At 48.4% G+C, this 22798-nt stretch overlaps 1 protein-coding gene across 1 annotated transcript in view; it reads right to left on the bottom strand.

Moving 5' to 3' along the window:
- The window catches only part of LOC309404608 (store-operated calcium entry regulator STIMATE-like), a gene marked incomplete at its 3' end in the record, with an annotated part of 36530 nt that extends 16058 nt beyond the window's left edge, over positions 1 to 20472 (bottom strand). The window contains 4 exon segments of the mRNA XM_081999117.1: positions 3521 to 3642; positions 5347 to 5442; positions 6387 to 6435; positions 20331 to 20472. Of these exon segments, the coding sequence (XP_081855243.1) occupies positions 3521 to 3642; positions 5347 to 5442; positions 6387 to 6435; positions 20331 to 20439 (376 nt within the window). The 5' untranslated portion in view covers positions 20440 to 20472.
- Positions 20473 to 22798: the final 2326 nt, after the last annotated feature.

Genomic DNA, 22798 nt, shown 5'->3' with positions numbered 1-22798 from the left:
AACAACATCCTGGCCTGTATCAGCAATAGTGTGGCCAGCAGGAGCAGGGCAGGGATCGTGCCCCTGTACTCGGCACTGGTGAGGCTGCACCTTGAATCCTGTGTTCAGTTTTGGGGCCCTCACTACAAGAAGGACGCTGAGGTGCTGGAGCGTGTCCAGAGAAGGATAGCAAAGCTGGTGAGGGGTCTGGAGCACAAGTCTGATGGGGAGCGGCTGAGGGAACTGGGGTTGTTTAGTCTGGAGAAGAGGAGGCTGAGAGGAGACCTTATCGCTCTCTACAACTACCTGAAAGGGGATTGTGGCGACAAGGGTGTTGGCCTCTTCTCCCAAGTAACTAGTGATAGGACAAGAGGCAATGGCCTCAAGTTGCACCAGGGGAGGTTTAGATTGGATATTAGGAAAAATTTCTCTACTGAGACATGGTCAAACATTGGACCAGGCTGCCCAGGGAGGTGGTGGAGTCACCATCACTGGAAGTGTTCAAAAAATGTGTAGATGTGGCACTTGGGGACATGGTTCAGTGGGCTTGGTGGTGTTGGGTTGATGGTTGGACTTGACGATCTTGAAGGTCTTTTCCAACCTTAATGATTCTGTGATCTACAACACCATCCAGAGGTTCCCTCTAGGGAGCTGTTTATTGCAATAGGAATGGGGAAGGGAGAAAAAGGCTGGAGCAGTTTGGAGGTGGGGCACAAAGCTGAAGCAGGCTTGATCAGTCTGTATAGGCCCAGCAGCACCTCCAAGATCTTGGGTATCTACCTCCCAAATGCTTCGCAACTTGAACTCTGCTTTGTTCTCCTCCCTGCAGGAGTCCTCTGCAGGGAATGCACCTATAGACATGGCCTGCTGCTACCCTGCTAGAGCAATTATGCAAAGAGCATTTGGGCAGTTTGTTAGCTTCGAGCGTGTGCAAGGCAACGATCATTCGCCAAAGCGTACTTGAACCAAGATGAAGAATAAAGCTCTCCAATCTCTGATCTTAGGAGTCAAGCGTCTTGAGAAGAGACAGCAGCCTCTTAAAATGCAGCTTCCTGTGCTTAGAGGCAATCCAAAGAGCAATCAAGAGCTGTTGGGCAAAGAGGGAGGAACAGGAGCACATAGGAGCCTTCAACTCTCTACTAGTTAAAACGCAGGTCATTCCTGGCTGCAGCAGCCTTTGGCTAAGAGCTCAGGCATGAGAGAGGCTGATCTCAGAATGGCTGTCTCCTGGTTTTTGAAAAAATATGGACGTAATTGATTTTTCTAAACCGTTCTGGACAGCTGGATGCTTAAAATAGCAGCATAGATTCAGGTGCTTTCCCTTCCCTTTTCTTTGCTTCTCCATTAACACAGCTATTGAAGTCACACAGGGAGAACCACCTGGGGCCATGGAGGCAGGCGTACAAACCGCAGAGCAGAAGGGACCGCTGGAGCCCAAACCAGAGCATAACTGCAGCAGTTTGTGTCACTTGCAGGGACGTAACCAAGAGCTGGAGGGCCAGAAAGGAAGCAGTTGCAACAGATTCCCCCACCCCTCAAAGGCCACGCAGGTCGATGGGTACAGGCTATACTGGACAGACACAACTTTCCTGTTCTTTCCTGATGGTAGGAGCAATGGCACTCACCACTGTCTGCAGCACAGATTTGGTGCTTCCCTGGTATTCTGTCCCTCCTTCTCTCCAGGACTGCAAGAGATGCTTTTGTTCCTCAGGAGAATTGAGGAAAGCAACATCAAGTCTGGTACAGCAATTAGACCAGAAGATGAATCATATTTCTGGAGCCTGTATCAAACTGTACAAAGTTTACTAGCATCTTCCAAACTGTTTTGCAAGCTACTTAACAGCCGAGATGAGGATACCAGTGTTCTGCTTCCCTAGCCCGACAGCAGGATTGCACTGGACATGCCATTTGACTCCTACCTAATTTTTTCATCACGGTCTCTCTGGTCAGAGACCTGCACCAAGAGTGATGCTGGGTGGATGAGATATCCAATCCCCAATTCAAGAGCCAAATTTAAGCAACAGGAGAAGTGTTGTTTGTTTTTTTTTTTTTAAATTAGTGAAAGCAAGATTTCCTCAGAAGAGTGAACTGTTTCCGTAGTTTAAGCCAGCCTTCATGAGGAGCCAGCTACAGCTCAATGGAAGTTCATTACTGCTCTGCAAGGTTAAAGCAAGCTGTCAATACATTTTAACATTTCCTTGCTTCTGCTCAGCTGCAGACGTGGCACATGAAGCTGTACCCTGGGATGGCTGCAGTTGGGCTTCAAGTCCTTATTGCTCAAAAGGGGGAAAAATACCAGTCCCTGAACCAAGAATATCTGGATTCTTCTGCTGTCTCATCTGAGTGACTTTAGTGCTCTGTGCTTGGCCCCTCAGCTCTGAGAAAGAGCCATTAGGGGGGAAAAAGGGCAGCCCTCACCAAATGCATGCTGTCAGGATGCTGAAGCTGCTCTGGAGACCACTGCAACCTTTAAAGCAACTCTCAGGTTTGATGAGAGCCAGCCCTGCCCCATCTCATCATTTCAACCCATCTGCTGTCATCTCACGCCAACTCTGCAGCTGCTTCAGTTGTCTCACAAACCCAGCCATGCCCTTCATGCTGTGCCATGACCCATTTACACATGCTAAACACAACCCTGAGTAAAAGCTCACAAGTCAGTGGGATCTCTGCACTAATCCCACTTCGGTCCAAGTTCCACCAGCTCAGTTATTAGACCAGCTACTAAAAATACAAAGGAATGATCCTATCTTAATGATGAAGGTCTTAAAGGTGGGAAAGTGATTGCTGTGAATAGGATATATTTTGAAAAGCAAGAGTGAATTCATCTTTATATTAGATATAACAAAATAAGCAAAAGGGTAGTTTTTCCCTTTCCTGCAGCCACAGACAAGCACTGTTCTCCTGGAAGCTGGCTCTGCTCTTTCTGAAGAGAAGTGCTACCCTCTAGTGGGGCTGGCTGAGAACAGCTTTTCTGAAATTTTTCTCCATCTCAAGGCAGGAATTGAAGCAGAGAGGCCAGACTCGGGCATACTTGATTTTTTAAAATTTTTTTTTTAAAATCAGATGGCAAAAAAAAATGCCCCACAAGCCATTTGAGAACTGAGTTTTGGGGCCAGGCTGTCTCCTGCTGATGCTTACTACAGCTCAAGGCAAATGCAAGAACAACTCCATGTCTTGAACTGAGAAGCTATGAAAAAAACACCAAAAGAACACCACAAAAATCACCATCACCACACCCAAACACCTTAGTTTACCATATGCATGTCCTGGGGTATAAAACCACCCAAGGAAACGTTCAACCTTTCATCACCAACCTGCTATGGGCAAGAGCGCTCGGCAACGCAGCAGGTAGAGTTACCTGCAACCTAGTGACGCCCCAGCGTTTAACACGCTGATCGCTCCGTGAGCTCCCTGGAGAAGAGATAACAGCACCAGGCTGCTCACATGTTTTATCCCCTAACCGCAGTTTCTGCCTTTTTCTCCTCCCCATTCATAGCTGACCGCAAACAAGCCACCTTTGTGCAGAGGGGCTGACACTCACCATATTCTCCAAAGACCAGGTACGTGTACTTCTTGTGCTGCACGACCCAGGAGACAACTTTCACGCCGAGCCAGATCAGCAGCATCCCCAGTGTGGCATCGAGGATGAAATTAATAAGGTAGCTAAGAGCAGAGGAATATTTAGGTTTCAGTTGTGTTCTTAAGTCTAATTCAAAGTCTTTTATTTCAAAATGGGGATCCATAAGAAAAACCCCAAAACTTCAAAAATCCCCACTTAATAGTCCAGCCTCACTTCTATTCTCTTTTATTGGATTTACCTATAGCCTTACCAGCAATTTCTTAGTTTAAAAGTCTGTTCAGCAGAGAAGGGCTCCTATGCCCAGAGACAGATTGAGACGCAGAAGACCTTGGGAGAGGTGATGAGCCCTGGCCCAACAGCAGGCATCCTGGGTCCCCAAAAGCCTTCAGTTCAGGCTCCCCACTGCAGACACAGGAGCTGAACCCATCCCAACCAGGAGATTTGGGCCTGATGGGTTTGCTCTGCAGCTTTGTATGTGTGAACCTCACTGGACAGCATGCCAGAGGCGGGGGGGACCTTCTGGGGATTGCAAGGTCCAAGCTCTAATCCAGGGTTTGGTATTTTAATGAACTCCAGAGAAAAAAAAAAAAAAAAAAAATCACTCAGACTAATGTTTTCTGGCCAATTTTTCTGTTACTGGAATATTTTCTGCCAGGTCAAGCCAGATTTCTACAGCATGAAGCAAATACCAAGCACAGAGCTACAGGAATGAACATTTCCTTTCACAGAACTTGATACTGCCTCTGAATGAAGACACCAAAAATAACCATCTGCTTTTGATATCCATTTTGAAAACATGGCATTAAGTTTTTCTACATCCAAAGGCTCAGACTAGCTTATTACAGTTTCCAGCTGATGAAGTCAGAGTACTCAGATGCAAACATGAGGCTCTGGTGGTTTATACTGAGCGGGACATGAAGCCTAAGAGCCTCAAACCCTGTGACAGGGCTTTAGAGTTTTAAGCTGCCTGGTTCAGGATGACAAGTCAGGCAACCCAGGGAAATAAAAAACACATACTAAGAAAAAAAAAAAATCAAGGGCACAACATAAGCACAAAAGGGTTTATTTTAAAACAGTGTCTGTTTAAAAAAATGATGAATCATTTTAGAGGTTATATTTAGCCCCAGCCAAATTTGTGTCTGTTTAAAGAAACAGACCACGGTGCAGCACTTTAACATATAAAAGGGAGATGGTCCAGAAGGTTTTCGGCAGCATTTTGAAGCCTAGAGGAGTTTTGAGAAACAGGATGAAGTTAATTCTGAAACTAAGTTTGTAGCTGCAAAGTGGCCGGTGTGAAGTCAGGGTGACAATTCTACGTTCAGTCCAAAGTCTGGCTTAGCCCCCAAACAGGAGTACAGGAATACCTGTGGTAGGTGTAACAATATCCCAAAAAATATCCTTACACTGGACAAAGGCCTTCACCCACCGAGTGAGGAAAGCATTCTCAATACTGCTCTGAGACCAGCCAAACTGCTGGTGTGCAGACAAACGGCACATTTAACAGCTGCAATGGTGTGGGGCACCGCTGCCCTATTTACTGCAGCTTTTGGCCAGTGTGCTTCAAGGTGCCTTTAATCATGAGAAAAGCGTGGTCACGTACTTCATCTCCATCAGACCAGCAGACTGCAAAGACCAGAAGACAACCCAGATCATGAAAATAAGCTCAGCACGGCTAATCCCCACATGGTACTTCCAAAAGGATCGGTTTCTGCCATGTATGACGCTTTCCAACAGGCTTGCTTCCTTTTACAGATGTGGGACAGGAATGCAAGCACCTGTGTACTTACAGAGAGCAAGGGTCCTCTTCAGTGAGATCCGACAGAAAAACATTGGCAAAGTGGATGAAGAGGGCACCTATTGCTTGCTTGGAGGTATCATAAAACCTGGAGAAAAAAGGGGAAAAGCTCTGTGCCCCAGAGCACCGGCAGCAGAGAAGTCCCCCAAACAAAGGTCTCCGCATGGATCTGTTTTCCTCCAAGACGCATTTATCACACCCAAAAATTCTACATGGTGAAAAAGGGCAGTTTGGCCAACTCCAAACACTTAAAAAAAAGATATTCTTTCAGCACGTAGCAGCTCAGTCTTGCAGATCTACTGCTGAGCCTCAGCCTGCAGCAAAGGGCAGTTCAGCCGCCAGTGCCCAGCCTCGGTTTCTCCAACCAGCAGTAGGTGCAGGGATGATGTTCAGGAACTTATGATTTTTGCACCTGTCCACAGGGACTTGGATTTAATTCCCAAACTATCTTAGAGGAAGAACCAAATGGAGAAGACTAACAGGCTTTTCATCACTAACGTTGCCTGGCAGCTCCGTGCCACCAAGCCAGCCCAACCATATGCTGATCCCACCCATCTGCCTACCTCTCAACAGCCAGTAAATCCTACAATACAGAGATGCTTTCTAGAGGTGTCTGACGCTGACAGCAATACCCAGCTATCTTACATCAACACAGCCAAACTTGTTGCCCAGTCTATGCCTGAGCTGGGTCAACAGACACCAAAGTGATTGATGGAATTTAAGAACAAAACTTCACCCTGCCTGGGAGACAGCCCATGTGCAGGTATGCCACCAGACTGGAGAAGACCATAACCGCTCGGTTCAGTCACCTACAGCAAAACCAAGCTTTTCTGGAGGAGCTAGGCAGGGAATTTTACTTCTAGGGAGCACCAGCTACTCTATGTAGGTTTCCTTGGGAAACAGCAGCAGAGCATTTCATTTAATGACCAAATGCCATGCAGGATATTCAGAGGGCCTAGAAGATGGTTAGTATAAGAGAAAGTTAATATTACAGATACATGGTCTTTCCAAGCTCTGAATTAAAAATCTCACCATATCCTCCAGGGACGCCTCTCTTCCTTTGGTTCCTTAAATCGTTTTACTGCAAAGAAAATTAGAGAAGTTACGTTGACCAGCAGAGCTGAACAGATACACATGTGCAGTCTGTGCCAATCTTCAATGCAAAAACAGTGGAAAAAAATCTGGAGGACCCCCAGCACTTGCCCATTGAAAGCTGAGAAAACCCAAAGGACCTGGCTCCAAGCTGACCAGAGGCACTGCATGCACCCACAGATCAGAAGGATGAAGAGCAGAGGTGTTTGGGAGGTAGGTGTGTGCTTCTGGCATCCTTCAGCAGCAGCATTTTCATGCCATGGGAAGTGGCCTAAAGGAAGCTAGGGCGGGTTCATCGCTACCTACCAGCCCTAGTAATTCTTCCAGGCAAACTGAAATTATGGTAGCAACAGTGAAACAATATGGCCCAAGAATCCGTTAAGCTTTTGAGTCACAGCAGAGCAGTAAAGCCATCTCCTCCTTACAGCTAACAGGACCAGAGGACCTTTTGGGAAGCATCACTGTGCACACAACTCCAGCATAAAGGTACCAGTGCCAAGCCCCAGAAGCCTGCGAACTGGCATGGCTCCAGGCTTGTGCCAGCTAGTATTAAACCATTATTTCATCACACAACATTCTGCATGACCGCTGGCTACTACTGCAGAGCAGCAGTCTGAGACACGGGGCTTCAGTATCACCAACCATATGCCCTACAAAATATATTTGAAGCAACTCTTCCTTCCTTGAAAACATCCCAGGTCAGGCTGGATGGGGCTCTGAGCAACCTGATCTAGTTGAAGATGTCCCTGCTCATTGCAGGAGGGTCAGACTAGACAAGCCTTAAAGGTCCCTTCCAACCCAAACTATTCTGTGATTCTTCAAATGAAGTCCCTCTGGCCATCGATGAGTTTTCTCCTTGCAGCCCTTCAGGTCTGTCCTCCTCTAAGGAGTCCTCTGGTGATGTCTATTGCAGCTGCTGCTCTGAGCTTTCTCCTGCCACCAGCCAGAGATAACAGCAAGTCAGATTTTTACCTAGTTTTGCTCAGAGTAGGGTCCAAGCGTTGCAGAAGCATTTCAAAGGGTCCCAGTTAGTTTGTCAGAGATATGATGCTCTCCTTGGGTTCAACCAGCTTTTACATCAGCTTATAGGAGCTGCTAATAGAAAAGTACCTAGTACTACATCCCATGCAGAAGTCATTTTTGACTGTTTTGCTGTCACTCCAGCTAACAGTCCATTTTAGAAAGCACCAGCTACCAGGCCAACTCTTCTCCCTTTAAACCCACAGGTGCCAATGCTCTGGAACGAGTAAACCTGGAAGAGGCTTTTCCACTAAATTAGATTTATTAATTAGAAGGAAAAAACCCACCAAAAGTAAAGGGCATTCAGTGGAACTTGTCTTGTTTCGTGGTAAGGTTGCTAATAGCTACATCCAGAGCTACAGACATCATCATTACAGCTCCTGCCCCCCAAGCGTGCTGCCTCCAAACCTCAGGGAAACCCAGGGAGTGCAGATTGCCAGCCTCGCCTTGGCTGCTGGAACCACTCTCCTCACCAGCACCAACGAGCTCAAGATGGAGAGGAGGTTAAATCTGCCCCGATCAATTCCCAAACATGCTGCCAGCTTGAACAGGATTCAGTTAAAAATAATGAGCTGCAACTTTTTTTTTTTTGAGGAAAATGGAAAAAAAATAATAATTCGGTGCATCCTCTCTAACTCCTGACAGTCCGTCTGGGGGTGCAAGCAGAGCAGCTGCTTTGGAGGTGCCATCTAGCAAAACCAGGAGCCTGAAAGCAGCAAGACACATGAGTATGAATCAATAGAGAAACCACCCCAGGAGTACATATTGCAGGTGTTAGTCACCACATCCTTCTATACATCCCAGCTGTGCCCGATACCAGGCAGATCACTGTGATGAGTACTGAAGAGTACGCAGACTGCAGAAGTACAAACAGACCATCAGTTAATCTATTTTATCATCACTAAATCTTTACCCTTGGGAGCCCCAGAGCCTATTCTGCTCCTTTAAAAGGCAACCAAAAGCCAGAACAGACATGCACCATCCCACCAGTCACAGCTATTCCCCCTTCATCCCCTCCCCAGCTACAGGCGATCAACTACTGCCTTCCAGTTTACAACCAAAGGGACTTTTCTCACTGTTGACAGTTCTGGGCACATGAGGACGCTTCCCAGGACAAGTTGGGGATATGAAGACAGGGACCCAGAGTGCCACAGATGAAAGCAGGGACATCAGAGCCACGTGCTTCTGCCTGCTCTCCAGTGGAGTAAGGCGATGCACTTCTACAGACACGAGTTTCCTTACTGCCTGTGGGAGGAACAGGGCACAAGCAACATCTCTGGTCTATTTTAGATCACTAACACTGCTGATAAGGCCGGCACAATTCTAAACATAACTTGGCATCCAGCTGTCTTTCCAGATTTACATTCCACCCACTAGTTAGTGTTTCAGTTAATGAAACCGCAGAGATGCTAACAGCTGCTCTCCAAGTCAAAACTGTCCTTTTAGAGCCAGGAACTGATCTAATCCAGGCACACCACGGTAGCTGGTCCCATGGACATCCCATAGGATAACTTGAGTAATTTAGATTCCCTGTGGGTATCACCTGAAACAAGGATTTTTCTGCCGCTGCCCTGTGGGGAAATACACAGCTTTGACAGCACAACTCATACAGGCTCTACGTACCAGAAGGCAAACCCACCTCCAAAAGCACAGTCAGCGGCAGGCTCTGTAAAGGCTGGGAAGGAAAAAATAAACGTTGGCTGGATACAGCTGATTTCCACTGAAGGTCTCTTTGCTGTTCTGCAACTAGACAGGAATTAACTGACCTGTTCAGTCCAGCTGTACTTGAGCACTCAGCCTGCCAGCTGGAGCTCCACCATCGGCCCTGAGGGACAGCCTGGGCTCATTCCCCTGGAAAGTGCCTTCCTGGTCCAGCCTGGAAGGATGCAGGAACGTCCCTGCCAAGAGCCTTGACATTTCAGAAGTACAACTCCGTACTTCTCTTACTGGCAAGGTGACAGGGTGACATACGAAGATGATCCCCACAACCCCAGGACTTCGGTCAGGCACGTGTAGAGTTTTCACTGCCACCCTCAAATCCACAGAAAACCAGCATTCCAATGACCTGATCTGCTATTGCCATGAACAAGTAACAAAGCAGCAGTCAAGTCCACTTAAACCAGGTGTTGCTGCAGCAGTTTATGTCCTACCCCTGTCCAGAAAAAGCACCTGGTTTTTCTTAATCCAGCTGAATCCTACCATGAGATATCCCTGCAGCAACGACTTCCATCAGCACAAACAAGGTCTATCATCACTGATACCCTCCAAAGGGCCATTTGCATTTCACCCACCCACAAGCAAGAGACCCATGGATAAATGAAGCTGTTTTTAAGTATTTAAACCAAGCCTAACAAACTTGCTTAGCTCATGGGGCAAAGAGCATGATGCTGCAGAGAAGCTGTTGGAGGGATCTGCCGGCCACCAGGCCAGCCTGCTGACCACTAGCCCGACTGCGAGAGCACCAGGGATGATTTTCATTAGTGCTTTAATAGGAAGTGACATGTTATGTACCCACAGCCACTCAGGCTAGAAATACAGTAATTCAGTGTGATAAGATGACAAGTAAGAGGTACGAAGTTAATGGTGTGGTGCCTTGTTGAACACAGCTTGTCATGCCTCATTAGATTTAAGAGAGTTATCCGAGACTGTGTAATTATCAGAGACAGTAAAACTGTTGTATTAAAGATAAAAGCTAGTATTATAGAGAAATAATTAACTGCTTAATAGGGCATTTACTGTGCAGAGCTGCAGCAGGCTGTCTTCAAATTAAACCAGAAATCCAGCCAAGATTACCAGAGCTTAAACAGGCAGCAGAGTTGTTTAGTAGCTGTGACCCAGAGGTTACGGGTGATGCTAAATGCACATAAATGTGGCTCCAGGTCTTTGAAAATTTGAGGAACTGATGAATCCCTCTCTGAAGCAGCACTGTTTCTTTTGTGCTTTGGGAGCACCAGACTGAGCAGCAATTCAGAGTCTCCTCTTCCAAGCCCTGCAGAGACCCAAGCCACAGCATGTACAGCCACAGGCTCAGTTCGTTGGGGTTGGAGAAAGGCTGGAGTCTCCTTTGCTCTTCTCAAAACATGTTGCCACACACTGGGATCAACTCAGGTTTCCACCAGCTATAGGCATGGGTTTACTACCATGGCTCAGACAGATCAGTCTACTCTTAAAATTTATTTTAAGGTAAGTTGTGCATGCTTATGCACACATCAAGCAAACAAGAAATACGCGATACTTAAGTTTAGCGCTTACAACCAATTAAAAATTGAGTTTAGTGCACAAAGAGCTGCACAAGATGTGAAAGAACCCCCACCCAACTAGATTAAAAATGAGACTAGCATGTACTGGGTCTACACCAGGAGACATGAGGAACTTATCTACCCAACAGTACTACCAGCCACAGCATTGATTATTTTAACTCTGCTTCCCCTCTCATTTTTGCCCATTTGTGAAACAAGCTGGCTTTTGCAAAGCTGCACATCTCTGTAGCCAAGTGATCCTCCTGAACCGCCAGATACCTGCAAGCCTAGTTACAGCAGCAGTCTGGACCACACCACAGGCCAGGAAAGCACAGGTCCCCCAACTTTCTACCATGCATGTGCTCTTCATGGACCCACGTGCTAGTCACTGCTTTTTAAGTCTCTGCAAGCGTGCTATACACACACAGTAAGGACTCCTGATCTCACTTCATGCCTCTTCGCATCATCACTAAACAGGAGATTAGTCCTAGTAACGTACAAAGCAAGTAAAATTCACATGAACCTTTAGATATTCTCCCCCCAGACCTTTCTAAGGGGAAGAAAACACCAGTGGAAGTACAGGCAAGCTTTCAGACAGATCTTTGAAGTCTAAAAGCAGCAATGAACCTCAAAGCTGAATGCAGGTTGGGAACAATTGCTCCGGGGTTGACTTCAAGCAGGGAAGCTTGAGAAATCAACCTCAACCCACATTTCCACTGGTGGTGTAAAGTCTGGTTGTTTGCAGCATGTTTAAGTGTCATGGCTAGTGTCAATGGCCTACCAAGTTGTCCCTTTTATCACAGAGCAGAGCTACCTGTGTTCTGAAGAGCAGCAAATTTGGGAGTTGTGTCAAGTCTACTATGTCTCCGACAGCACAAAACTGCCCAGTGGTGGGTACTGCTGCTGCAGAGACACCACAGGTTGAAATAAAGCTGAACACCACGTTCATGGCTGGGGGTCTTTGTAGCAGAGCAGGATGCTACGGCAAGCACCATGAAAAAACAAGGTGCTAAACGGAGGAAGATAGAGACTGCTTGTCCAGGTTTTTCCTGCAGGACCCAATCCTGCACTGAACCTGTTCCAGTCTCATCCCAAATTATTCCATTTAAATTCCAATTAACAGTAAAGTGGGTGGATATCAGCAGCAAAATAGTTCACACTGCAGAAATGCATTTCCCTCAGAAAGGCTTCAAAGATGGTCTTCACAAAGAAGAAAAAGAAGCCTCAGTAAGTCCCTACCTGCAGCGCACAGGCTGCTCCAAGGCGCACAGCCCTGCTGCAGCGTGGAGGTAAGGTGCTGTGTGACCACTTAGACTTGCCACATGGTCCAAAGTATCTCAGGAAAAGGCTGGGCAGGTGGGATGATGCTCCTAGAAGAGCCAGGAGAAGGGGACCCAGGTCTATCCCATTAAACAGGCACAAAGCATCACTGAGACGACAAGCCCTCCTTCCCGAGTTGGTATCCTTATGAGTTAGCACTCTCCCCCTACTTGGCTCCAGCTACCGCAGACAAAAAGCCAAAGTTAAACAAAAGGGAAGGAAGATGAGTGACAATTTGAGACACATACCCTGCCCGTGGCTGAGAAAGGGCAGGGCAGGAAACAAAATACTCCAGGCCTTTCCTCTTCAGTCAAGGACAATAAAAATCATATACACTTGAAATTCCCTGAGGAGCACCAGGCTGAGTGGAAGTTGAGCATCTGAAAATGACCTGTGAAGTGTTTAAAAAAAGTGTTTGGGAGGAGAGTCTTTCATTATAGATTTGTAAACAGTCAGAAAACTAGAAGACAAAAGCTCAATGACAGCTAGCCTCACTTTTTTTTCCCAGAGTAATAAGAAGTAGACATTTATGATGGGGTTTTCTTGACGCAGTAGAAAGGGGACAGCTCTGCCTACCCTAGACATGTGTAGTTCCTTGAAGTTACCCCAGTCTGCAGCTATGCTGCCTCACAGTCTACTTTTGTTTAAAAAACAAATTCTGATTATTATAATCAATTAAGACAAGGACAGTAGCAATCACCCAGTTCCTTGGTGCTGTTCCTCACCCCATTCATGGCGGAACACTCCCACATGCAACGTCCTTCCTTGCATCCATTGACCCCACATCGGGTTCAGGCAGCTCTGCTGCAGATGTGTGTATCAGCACGGGTGCCTTTTACCTCTCTGGGAAATAAAAACCTTAATCCAGGCAGAATTAGCTGCAGCAGCAACTAGCTACTGATTAGCAAAACAGACTGCCAAGTCAGGTTTCTACAAAATTAAAGGGGAAAACTTATTTCCCTAGGAAATAAGAAGCTTAGGTGTGCTTAGCTGGTAGTCAGACCATCTCCTTGATAAATCTTACTGCAATCAACCACAGGATTCAAAGGCTGAGGTTTGAAAGGGAGATGTCAACTCAACAGATAAAGCTTGTAGGACTTGATTTACAGGAGACGCAAGCCTGACCCCACCAAGCTCAGCGACAGGCCCCAGAGGATGAATACTGAAAATGAAACTGATATTAGAAGCGCTCTAAGCACTGCAGAGTTAATACACTTAGGTCATGAATGATTCCACCAAAAACCAGGCTGTAATTCCCAAAACTGGTTACGCTGTCACCTGCTTTTAATTGCCTACCATAAAGCCAGGAAGCCCATTGCTGGGGCAACACATTGCACTTGCAAGAGGGTCAGGACTTAACTTCTGGTCTTTGCAGAAGAGGACTCGGAGCTACTGTACCAGGGAGGAAGCAGACGCTCTTCCCCTGCCCCATCTCTGTGTTATTTCTAGGCAGTAAAGTCTCCAATAACACATTTCAACCTGTTTTGAAGGACACACCCTTTCCCAGGCTTTTTCTAAGCCCCAGGCTGGAAAGAAGCCAACACGCAGGAGGCAGAGGCCAAAACCCTGGGGTCTGCACTGTTCTGAGCCTGAGCACGCAGCTCCTCAGACAGCTCGACCTGAGACACAATGGAAGGAAGCAGCAGCCACTGTTTACAGAGCGCAGCCAACGTGCTGCTTGTGAGGTAAGTGCACGCCTGAGCTGGAAAAGCTTACAACATCCAGCCTCCATCAGACTGGATATATCCAGGAAGAAATTTTTCACAACGAGGGTGGGGAGATGCCGGTACAGGTTTCCCAGAGAGGTGGTAGATGCCCCATCCCTGGCAACATTCCAGGCCAGGATGGACGGGGCTCTGAGCAACCTGATCTAGCTGGAGATGTCCCTGCTCATGGCACAGATGGCCTTTAAAGGACCATTCCAACACAAAGATTCTTCGATTCTGTTATTGCTACTGACTTGCATCCTCTAGTCTGCACTAGATGTATTTAGCTACTCCCTCCCAAATACCCTTGTACCAATGCTTCAGGAACGTAAGCACCTGTAGCAAAACTGGCAGAGGGGTTACGTTAAGGAAGGAATAAGAATGGAGGATATGTTCTAGGTTATCTCTGGGCCTGCAAGACATGAAGCAACAGGGAAGTATATAGATTGAACTAGCTTCTACTCAAGATATCCAACTACTGCTGGGCTCCTCTACAGCATCTTTTAGATAAGAGTTTTTTCTGCGTTAGAATGCTCCGACTTGCAAGAGGAGCATGCATGGACAGCAGGCACTCAGGAAGCTGCTGCTGGAGCAATGGCCATATGCAAAGTCCTGCACGGTGCTGCACAGTGGAGCTCCCAGGCTGATGCAGGTGGACCAGAAGAAATAGTTCTGCTTTTTCCTAACAAAACAAAAAGACTTGGACATCTTTCTCCCCTGAGACCTCACCTAGCAGCTGCGCCTCTCCCCCTTCTTGTGCAGTTGTTGACATTGGTTAGCCCATCTACTGCTATCCACCATACAGTCTCCAGAGTCATCTGCAGGTCTAGGGCAGGGGAAGCTCTGGAACCCACAGAGCAGCACCACCTCCTTATCATCCACCCTGCGGAGACATATCAGGAGCCTCAGCTCTAACATCCATCCATCCGGGGACCCTAACTGCTCAAATGAAGAACACATAGTACTTTGGATGGTACGGTTCTCAGTTTTAAGCTCTACCCTGTGTGTCGTATTTCTACATGGATTTTTACAGCTGTCATTACAGCCAAGTGCCACCTGGTCATAAACCATAGCTTTGAGATAACAAGCATTAGTCATGCTTTGCACGTTACGTGATGACAGTAGGTCTTACAGGAGACCTGGATTGGGGCTGGGCTCCAGCTCAAATGCGGAGCATTTTATTTAACTCTGTTCTGGGGGAGGCAGTAGTGACTCTTCGTACAAAGCATCACTACATTTCAAGTCAGTCCCTTGAAAAGTGGGGTTTAGACAAGGAATGCTTCATCTTAAGACCACAAGAGCTGAGATCATTAAGATAACAACATGTGAAGAATGAAGTGATGCAACAGGGCTGGCAGTTATCATTGAAGTCTACCTGCCATACAGTTTTCTTACAAATGCTGCTAAAAAGAACAGCTGGAAGTTTAACAGACTCCTCCTTAAAGCTTGACTAGCTCCATCTCTTAATTACAGACAACTAGTTTACCCATAAAGTTTCTTGTACAGAGTTAAAAGTCACCTATAATTTCAACGGTTCACCACATGTTGCAGAACCAATTCAGCAAGGTGCAAGCTGCTTCACAGCTCTTGGGTTACAGTTAACTTGTTATGCAGTTCTAGTCTGCCAGCTCATTTCTCAGCTCACCCAACCCATTTGTTCCTTCAGAAACCAGGAACCTCACAGCCCTCACTTCGCACGCCGCTCTCCCTACTTGGTTTAGCTGTTCAAAAGGTGACTTCCAAGAAGAGGTCAATGTAATCAACAGCTGAAATTCAAAAGCTTTGTAGAAAGCTGCGTTCAGCTTAATGAAGCACATCAAGTGCCGCACAGACCTTCCAGCTTACGAAGTGCAACACGCATTTACAAGCTCAGCCAGTTTTCAGATGCAGTGAAGCAGAAGAAAAACATCTTGAGAGTCCTGCCTTATGCAGCTTTTTGCTTAACTCACAAACCTACATGTCAATTGACTACTACAATCCCCAAAGCCCCGTGCTTCACACCTCCAGAGACAGTTAACCTTGGTGGTTTTGTTTTCCCCTAGAGGGAAAAGCTTCTGCTTTTTCCCATTTAAATATACATGAGTGGGAATAATCACAATCACATACAGTTATGTATTTGTGTCAAGAGGAAGCAAACTCAGCAGAGCCTTAGGCACAGCCTGTAGTGCTCTCACGTCCTGGGCAAATTTATTTCAAAACAGAATGGAAGTCCAAGAGCTCCACCATTTATTTCTTTTCTTGCCTGATACGGGCTCACACTTCCATCCACCCTTATGAGCGATTTTCAGTGTAAGTCGAAACAGGACACAAAGCACCAAGGGTAACTGTGCAGCACAACAGCACTGAAGCAACTCAAACTACGTACAGCAACAAGCCTGAACTTACCATTGGGGCAGGATCATGGAATCACAATAGTTTGGGTTGGAAGGGACCTTTCAAGGCCATCTAGTCCATCCCCCTGCCATGAGCAGGGACATCTCCAACTCGAGCAGGTTGCTCAGAGCCTCATCCAACCTGACCTGGAATGTTGCCAGGGATGGGGCATCTACCACCTCTCTGGGCAACCTGGGCCAGGGTTTCACCACCCTTGTTGGGAAAATTTTTTTCCTTGTATCTAATGTGAATCTGCCCTCTTTTAGTTTAAAACCATCACCCCTTGTCCTATTGCAACAGGCCCTGCTAAAAAGTCACAAAAGGTTGCTTAACTTTGATTTATCTGATGGAGATGAATACCGCAGCTTCCACCAGTCCCTTTCAAAGTTCAGACACTTCCATACACCAGGATGCTGTTTCCCATTTTCACTAACCAATTGCCCACCATTCCTGGAGGACAATGCACTGGAAGGTCAGCTGGTAGGTCCACAGGGACCAGGAAAACACAAACCATAGGGCAAGTGGATACTACCGTTCTTTACCAGCAGTTTTCTACCACCGTCAAGAGCCACTGCTTCTTACAGAGTCAGTTTGGCAAACTCCTATTCTGTGGTCCTGCCTCAGGACAAGCTACTTGGACCAGGGTATAAAACACCACCCTAGTTGCTAGCAGAGCACCTCCATCACCCAGCCCTGCCTGGGGACTCAGCACCAGGGTCCCTACCACGAACAGCTCTGCCTTCTTAGGCTAAGCTTGCCAAGGCGAGATGTGCTGGAAGAATGCATCCAGCAGTGATGTGCAAGGGGAGATAAAGGGACACTGCAGTCACATTAGGCATGATCAAGACATTTTCAGGAGTCAAGCTGAAAACCTGGTTTCAGTGTGTGAAGAGCGCTGTGGAGCTCAGTCCAGTATAGCTCTCCTTGCCTGGCAGTATGAACTCTCTGCAAGAGCTAAGGCTGTTTTGACACCTGCAGCACAAGTGCTACTAAACCTCATTTAGGAGCTCAGAGAGCTGCCAAGACAGTTTCAGGAAGAAAGGAAGTTGGAAGAGAAATGAAAGTTCTTTGAAAGAAATGAAATGAAAGTGTCCTCCATGCTGTTTGTTGTGGGGTAGAAAACAAGTATACCAGCTCCAAGGAAAACTTTTCTGTTCACAATGGAAAAAAAGATCCTTTAACTCCCAAAATCTCTTTCTCTTACACTCCAGTTAATCCACAAGGAAGGCTATGGTTAAAATTCTTACACAAGGTCTCCCCCCGATTTCAAAGGGGTGTGCTGTCCAGGTTGCAAATCTGGACAAGTTTTGCTAGCCTACAACCCATTCTTCAAAAAAAAAAAGTTTTTAACTTAAATAGCAGCAACTGCAGGGACTCAACCCCCAAATCACACCCAGCAACTGCAGCTGAGATAACTGCAATATGCTTTCTCCACTCAGCTGAGTGATGATCGAGGCAAAGCATTCAGAGCTGCTTCAGATGGAATTGCACAATTATCCACACTCCTCCATGTTGTGACCTCCCTAGGGGCAAGTCCTTGCACAAGAAACACAACTGCCACACACACAGCTGCTAGGCTTTACTGCCTCTTCTTTCCAACATTTGGGTCTTAGTCCTTGTAGCAAGTGTCCTTACAGCCAAAGCACCTCCAAAGCCACTGCAGGCAGATGGGAAGGATCACAACTCATCATTTGATTACCAAATGGGCAAAGTTGCAACCAGAGCAAGACCTGGAGTGTATTGGAATTAGGCTTGCCTACAACCTTAAAGACCTTCTTCTTGGTGTAGGCTCAGATGAACTCTGTCATCACTATTGCTCATGGTAGTTGACAGACTAATGCAACCACACTGAACAGCTTCCCTGATTCCCTACCAATGCTGGGCATCATTTACTTCTGGGTCCTGTTTTCACCACACAAAGGACCCATTTAATGTACCCCACAGCAATGGGCAGCAACCACCCCACTCATCCCATTCAGACAATCAAGCTTCCTCCTCCATTGGGTTCTCCTGCCAGGATGGCAGGAGAGGATCCTTCCACAGCACCAAGAGACAGAAATTCAAGGACACAAACTCTTCCGTGTCCTGGTTTTGGCTGGGAAATAAAAACATATAAACTTATCCTTCCTGCAATGGGCCATACTTGGGACCCACATTCTGGATAGTCTCTGAGCGCATCCCATGCGCATGTACCTGCAAAACTTTGCAGAACACCACGTTATTGTTAGTCCGCGTTCCTCTGGAGGTTTTCAAGTGCTCTGAACAAGAGCACTATTAGGAAATCTCACCTATTCAAATTCAGGTGCTCCTATAGCTGAGCTGAACTGGTACTTTAAAGTAGAATGAACGCAAAAGGCACTGGCTTGGGTTCAGACCGGAACTGAATTTCCACTCACTGACCTGTAAGACCGAGCAAGCTGGCCTGTAACATCCCTTTAACGCAGAAATCGCAGACATACAAACAACAGAAATACATAGCCAGGAACGTCACAGTACTGAAGGAAGAAGCATCAAAGAAGGGCTGACACTGACTCTAGTGGCAGCAGTGTCCCAAGTTCTAGATGAAGTAGTCATCCAGCTGGGACTGCCCATCTTGATGCTGGGCTGCATGGAAGGAAGATGCAGTCAAGGCTCTCGGGAACCTTTTTGATTCTGGACACACATCACCACCAGCTCAAGAGGCTGCCATACCTCCCAGCTGCCGGAGCCTTCTCCCCAGGAGGCTGCCAGCTTACCCGGCTACATGAATAGCCCAAAGGCCGCTTCAAAGCGAGTTACTGCCCAGGGTGAAGCTGCTGGTTAGGCCCATTACAACCATAGTGGGTTAGGAGCCTGCATACAAACAGCCCCAACAGCAGATCTGAGAAAGCCCCCAGCTGGGACTGCGTGGATGAGGCACAGGTAAGAAGAAGCTGGGGTGAGTTAGGGACCACCAGCCCAGCTGCAGCCAGAGGAGGGAGGTGCTGCGCTTGAGATCCCAGGGCTGTAAACACATCTGCTTTTGGGATCCCAGCCAGCAAGTTTCCTCCACAGCTTCAGTCATTGAGCTGATTCACAACGAAACCCACATAGGATCAGCTTTCGGTTTCTCCTCGTTAACCAAGAAGTTGTTAATGTTCAAAGAAATATTAGCCCTTGCACCAGGGGGAGGACAGCAGCTAGCCCAGGGTTGATGATTTGCTAGCAGGGGTTATGAAGCCTTCATCCACAGGAGGATGATTAACTGATGTCCTTGATTTTATGGGACACCCCATGGAGTTAACAGGACAATTAACCCATATGCGCACATCACTAAGGGCATGGAAACAGCAAATTAATCTATTACTGTCGATATTTGGTGAAACACAAGCAGTGAAGCGTTGCAACTGGGCTGCTCCAGCTGCAACAAGCTATCCGTTATCGCAGGAAGAACTTGTTGCTGTTTTCCCTGGCAGCTTGGCATTGACTGCAGCGCTGCAGCCTTTGAAAGTGGTTTCCAGATGGCAGAGAGGGGCAAGCGAGCCTCAAAACCTGCAGCTACTTAGCCAGAAAACTCGAAGCTTTAGTTCACCATCACCACAGGCTTTTAAACACGGAAAACAGATCGAGTTCTGGCGTGTTACTCAACTTGTGTTAAACCACTTAACCTACAAGAGGCACACGTTGCTCCGAGTAAAATGCAGCTGCAGCACAAAGCAACAGTAAATTTTCTTCGGGTCTTTCCGTATCCATGTCCCCCACCTTTTCCGACTGCTCAGCCGCTTTCTCTCACGACCACCCCTCCACAGCCACCCTCAGTAACCTCCTCCCCCAGCCTCCCTGGCCCTAAAACTTTACGGTTTAGAGCAAAGTTAAACACAACATGGCAACGCACTTAAGAGCGCTATCACCCTCATCAAGCCGCGCTGTATCCGACACCCGCCCTATTATTTTGTTACCGGCTTCATCCTTGTAAATCGCCGGTCACCCCCTCAGTTTTCACCCTTCATTAAAACTTTCTAAGCGATTGAGCAATCGCTCATGCGAGCGGAGCCGACCCCAACAGACGGAAGCTGCCAGCTCGCGGCGCTTCGTTGCCAGCGGACGAAGGCTCCGACGAGGAGTTTCAAGCAGCAGCATCGGACGCCCGAACCGCCGGCTCGGTCCACCGGGACCCACAACCTCCCACCCGCCCTGCCCCGCCCGCGGGCGTAACGCGGAGCTCGGTGCCGGCGAGTAAAGGGGCACCGCAGCCCCCCGGTACTCACGCATGAGGGTGCTGAAGGCGCAGAGGGCCAGCAGCGCCTGCAACAACACGCCGAAGCGGCCCAGCAGCGCGCCGCTGCCGCAGCCTTGCGCCGGGCGGGGGGCGGCCATGGCGAGCGCGGAGCGGTGCGGAGGGGAGCGGAGCAGAGCGGCTCCACCGCGCACAAAAGCGGCAGCGAGCAGCCACCGCCCCCCGCCCGGCCCCGCCGAGGGTGGACACACCCGGGGGCGGGGGCGGGGCGGGGCCGGGCCAGGGCCGAGGATGAGGATGAGGATGAGGATGAGGATGAGGATGAGGATGAGGATGAGGATGAGGATGAGGATGAGGATGAGGATGAGGATGAGGCTGGCGCTGGCGCTGGGACTGAGAATGGGGATAGGGATGGGGCTGAGGATGAAGATGGGGCTAGGACTGAGGATGGGGATTGAGATGGGGATGGTGACGGGGGTGTCCTGGTGGTGCCTGGGGTGCAGGGTTGGGGAAGTCAACCTTGCGTGAGGTTTAGTGTGCTGATTTCAGGGAGTCCCGGTGGAGGTAGAGGTGCTGGGCTGGAGGAAGGGGGTAGAGGATGTTGGGGTTTGGGATGCTGGGCTGAGGGAGTCCTAGAAGTGTTTGGGGTGCCAGGAGGGGGAGATCCCAGCAGGGTTTGGAGTGCCTTGGCTGGAGAGGCCCTGGCAAGGTTTGGGATGCTGGGCTGGGGGAAATCGTGGCAGGGTTTGAGGTGCCAGGCTGGGTGAGTCCTGGTGGGGCTTGGAGTACCTTGCTGGAGAGGTCCTGCAAAGCTTTGGAATGCTGGGCTGGGGGGAGGCCTGGCAGGGTTTGGGGTGTCAGCGGGATAACGGTGGTGTTTGAGGTGCCAGGCTGGGGGAAATCCTGGCAGTGTTTGGGGTGCCGGGCTGGGGGGAGTCCTGGTGGGATTTTGGGTACCAGTCTGAGAAGGGTAGGAGGGTCACCAGGGGAATTGGGGGTCAGGGGCTGGGGAAGATAGAGTGAGCCCCAGCAGGGCTTGTGTGAACTGGGCGGGGGGCATGAAATTGCCCCAGCAGGGCTTTGGGGGTGCTGGTCTGGGGGCATGGGGGTGGGCAGCAGGGTCAGGGGAGCAGGCACGGGGTGAAGATACAGATTGTCCCAGCAGGGCTTTGGGCATGCTGGGCTGGGAGAGGATGGAGTCAGCCCTGGGGTGTTCAGGGGTGCTGGGCTGGGGACTCCCCATATGCTTAAGGCTGGAGCACTTGCCCCAGTTAGAAAGGCTGAGGGAGCTGGAGATGAGACAGCGTTGGGGACAGCCCATAGCAGCCTGCTCATCCCCGTGAGGAGGACTTGGGGAAGACACAGCCAGATGTTTCCCAATGGTGCATGGTGGGAGGACAAGGAATAAGGGGCATCAACTGAAAGAAGAGAGGATCTGCCTGGATGTAAGGCAAAACTTTTTCTCCAGGACAACAGTGACACAGGCTGGCCAGCGAGGCTGAATAGGCTCTGTCCTTGGAGGTTTTCAAGACTGGATTAAACCTTGAGCATCCTGGTCTGATCTCAGAGATGACCCGGCTTTAAGTAGGAGGTTAAACCAGGCACCTCCCCAGGTCCTTTCCAGCCCAAATTATCCTATGCTCCTATTCCTGTGGTGTCTGGCAAGATGATCTGTGACACTGCAGGGTCTCCTGGTGGGATCAGGATCTCACACTGCAGCCTCAAACCTGTTTTTTTGCTACTGTCTGTAATACCGGTCCCACCCCGCTTTACCGCTCCTCCCCAGAGGGTAGGTTTCATTTTCTCTCTCTTTTCAATATACTTGAGGCTATTTTTAGGGAGCACTGAGGTCACGCGCTTGAGTTTTCCTCCCTGACTTTGAGAGGCAGGAGCTTGCGTTTAGTTACGAAGCCAAAGAGGCTGCAAATCTCATCATTTCATATGACTCTGAGCAACGGCCTTAAAAACAGCAGTAATTGTTACGAGACAAGAAAATCATGGCAGCTGGCCTGCTTCCCAGGTAGGCCCTGTTTACAACAGAGGAGGGAATCGTGTTATACATAGGCTTGGGAATCCCCTGTCCTGGTGCGGTCGTTAGCGCCAGGCACTTTGGGCAGAGGTTAGCGCTGGCCAGACGGGCTGCCTGGAGGCTCGTCCCTCCTCCAGCTGCCTGCCCTGAATTTCCCCAGCCCCTCATCCGAGCCAACACAGCCCCTGGTACCAACGCGCTGGCCCCACGTCGCTGAAATAACCCCTGTCAGGAATAGTCCCTCCTTTTTTGAAGGGCGAATCGAATCATGGGTTGATAGATACTCATTTATCTCGCTGACTTTAATCATGAGTTCAGTCAGCAAGCTGGAAGTTTGATCTTGCTAACTTATTTTCAGCTGATTTCATATGTGTAATTGTTAGTTTCATAAAAAGGTCCATTCCCCTGGGTTGGTAAAGTGTTTGTGTTTTTCAATCAGTCATCTTTATATTAAATTCTAAATTAAATGT

This window comes from Phaethon aethereus (assembly GCF_964289735.1).
Source record: "Phaethon aethereus genome assembly, chromosome: 1".
NCBI lineage: Eukaryota > Metazoa > Chordata > Aves > Phaethontiformes > Phaethontidae > Phaethon > Phaethon aethereus.
Note: the sequence above shows the minus strand (reverse complement) of the source record. Positions and strands in the feature narration are given on the sequence as shown.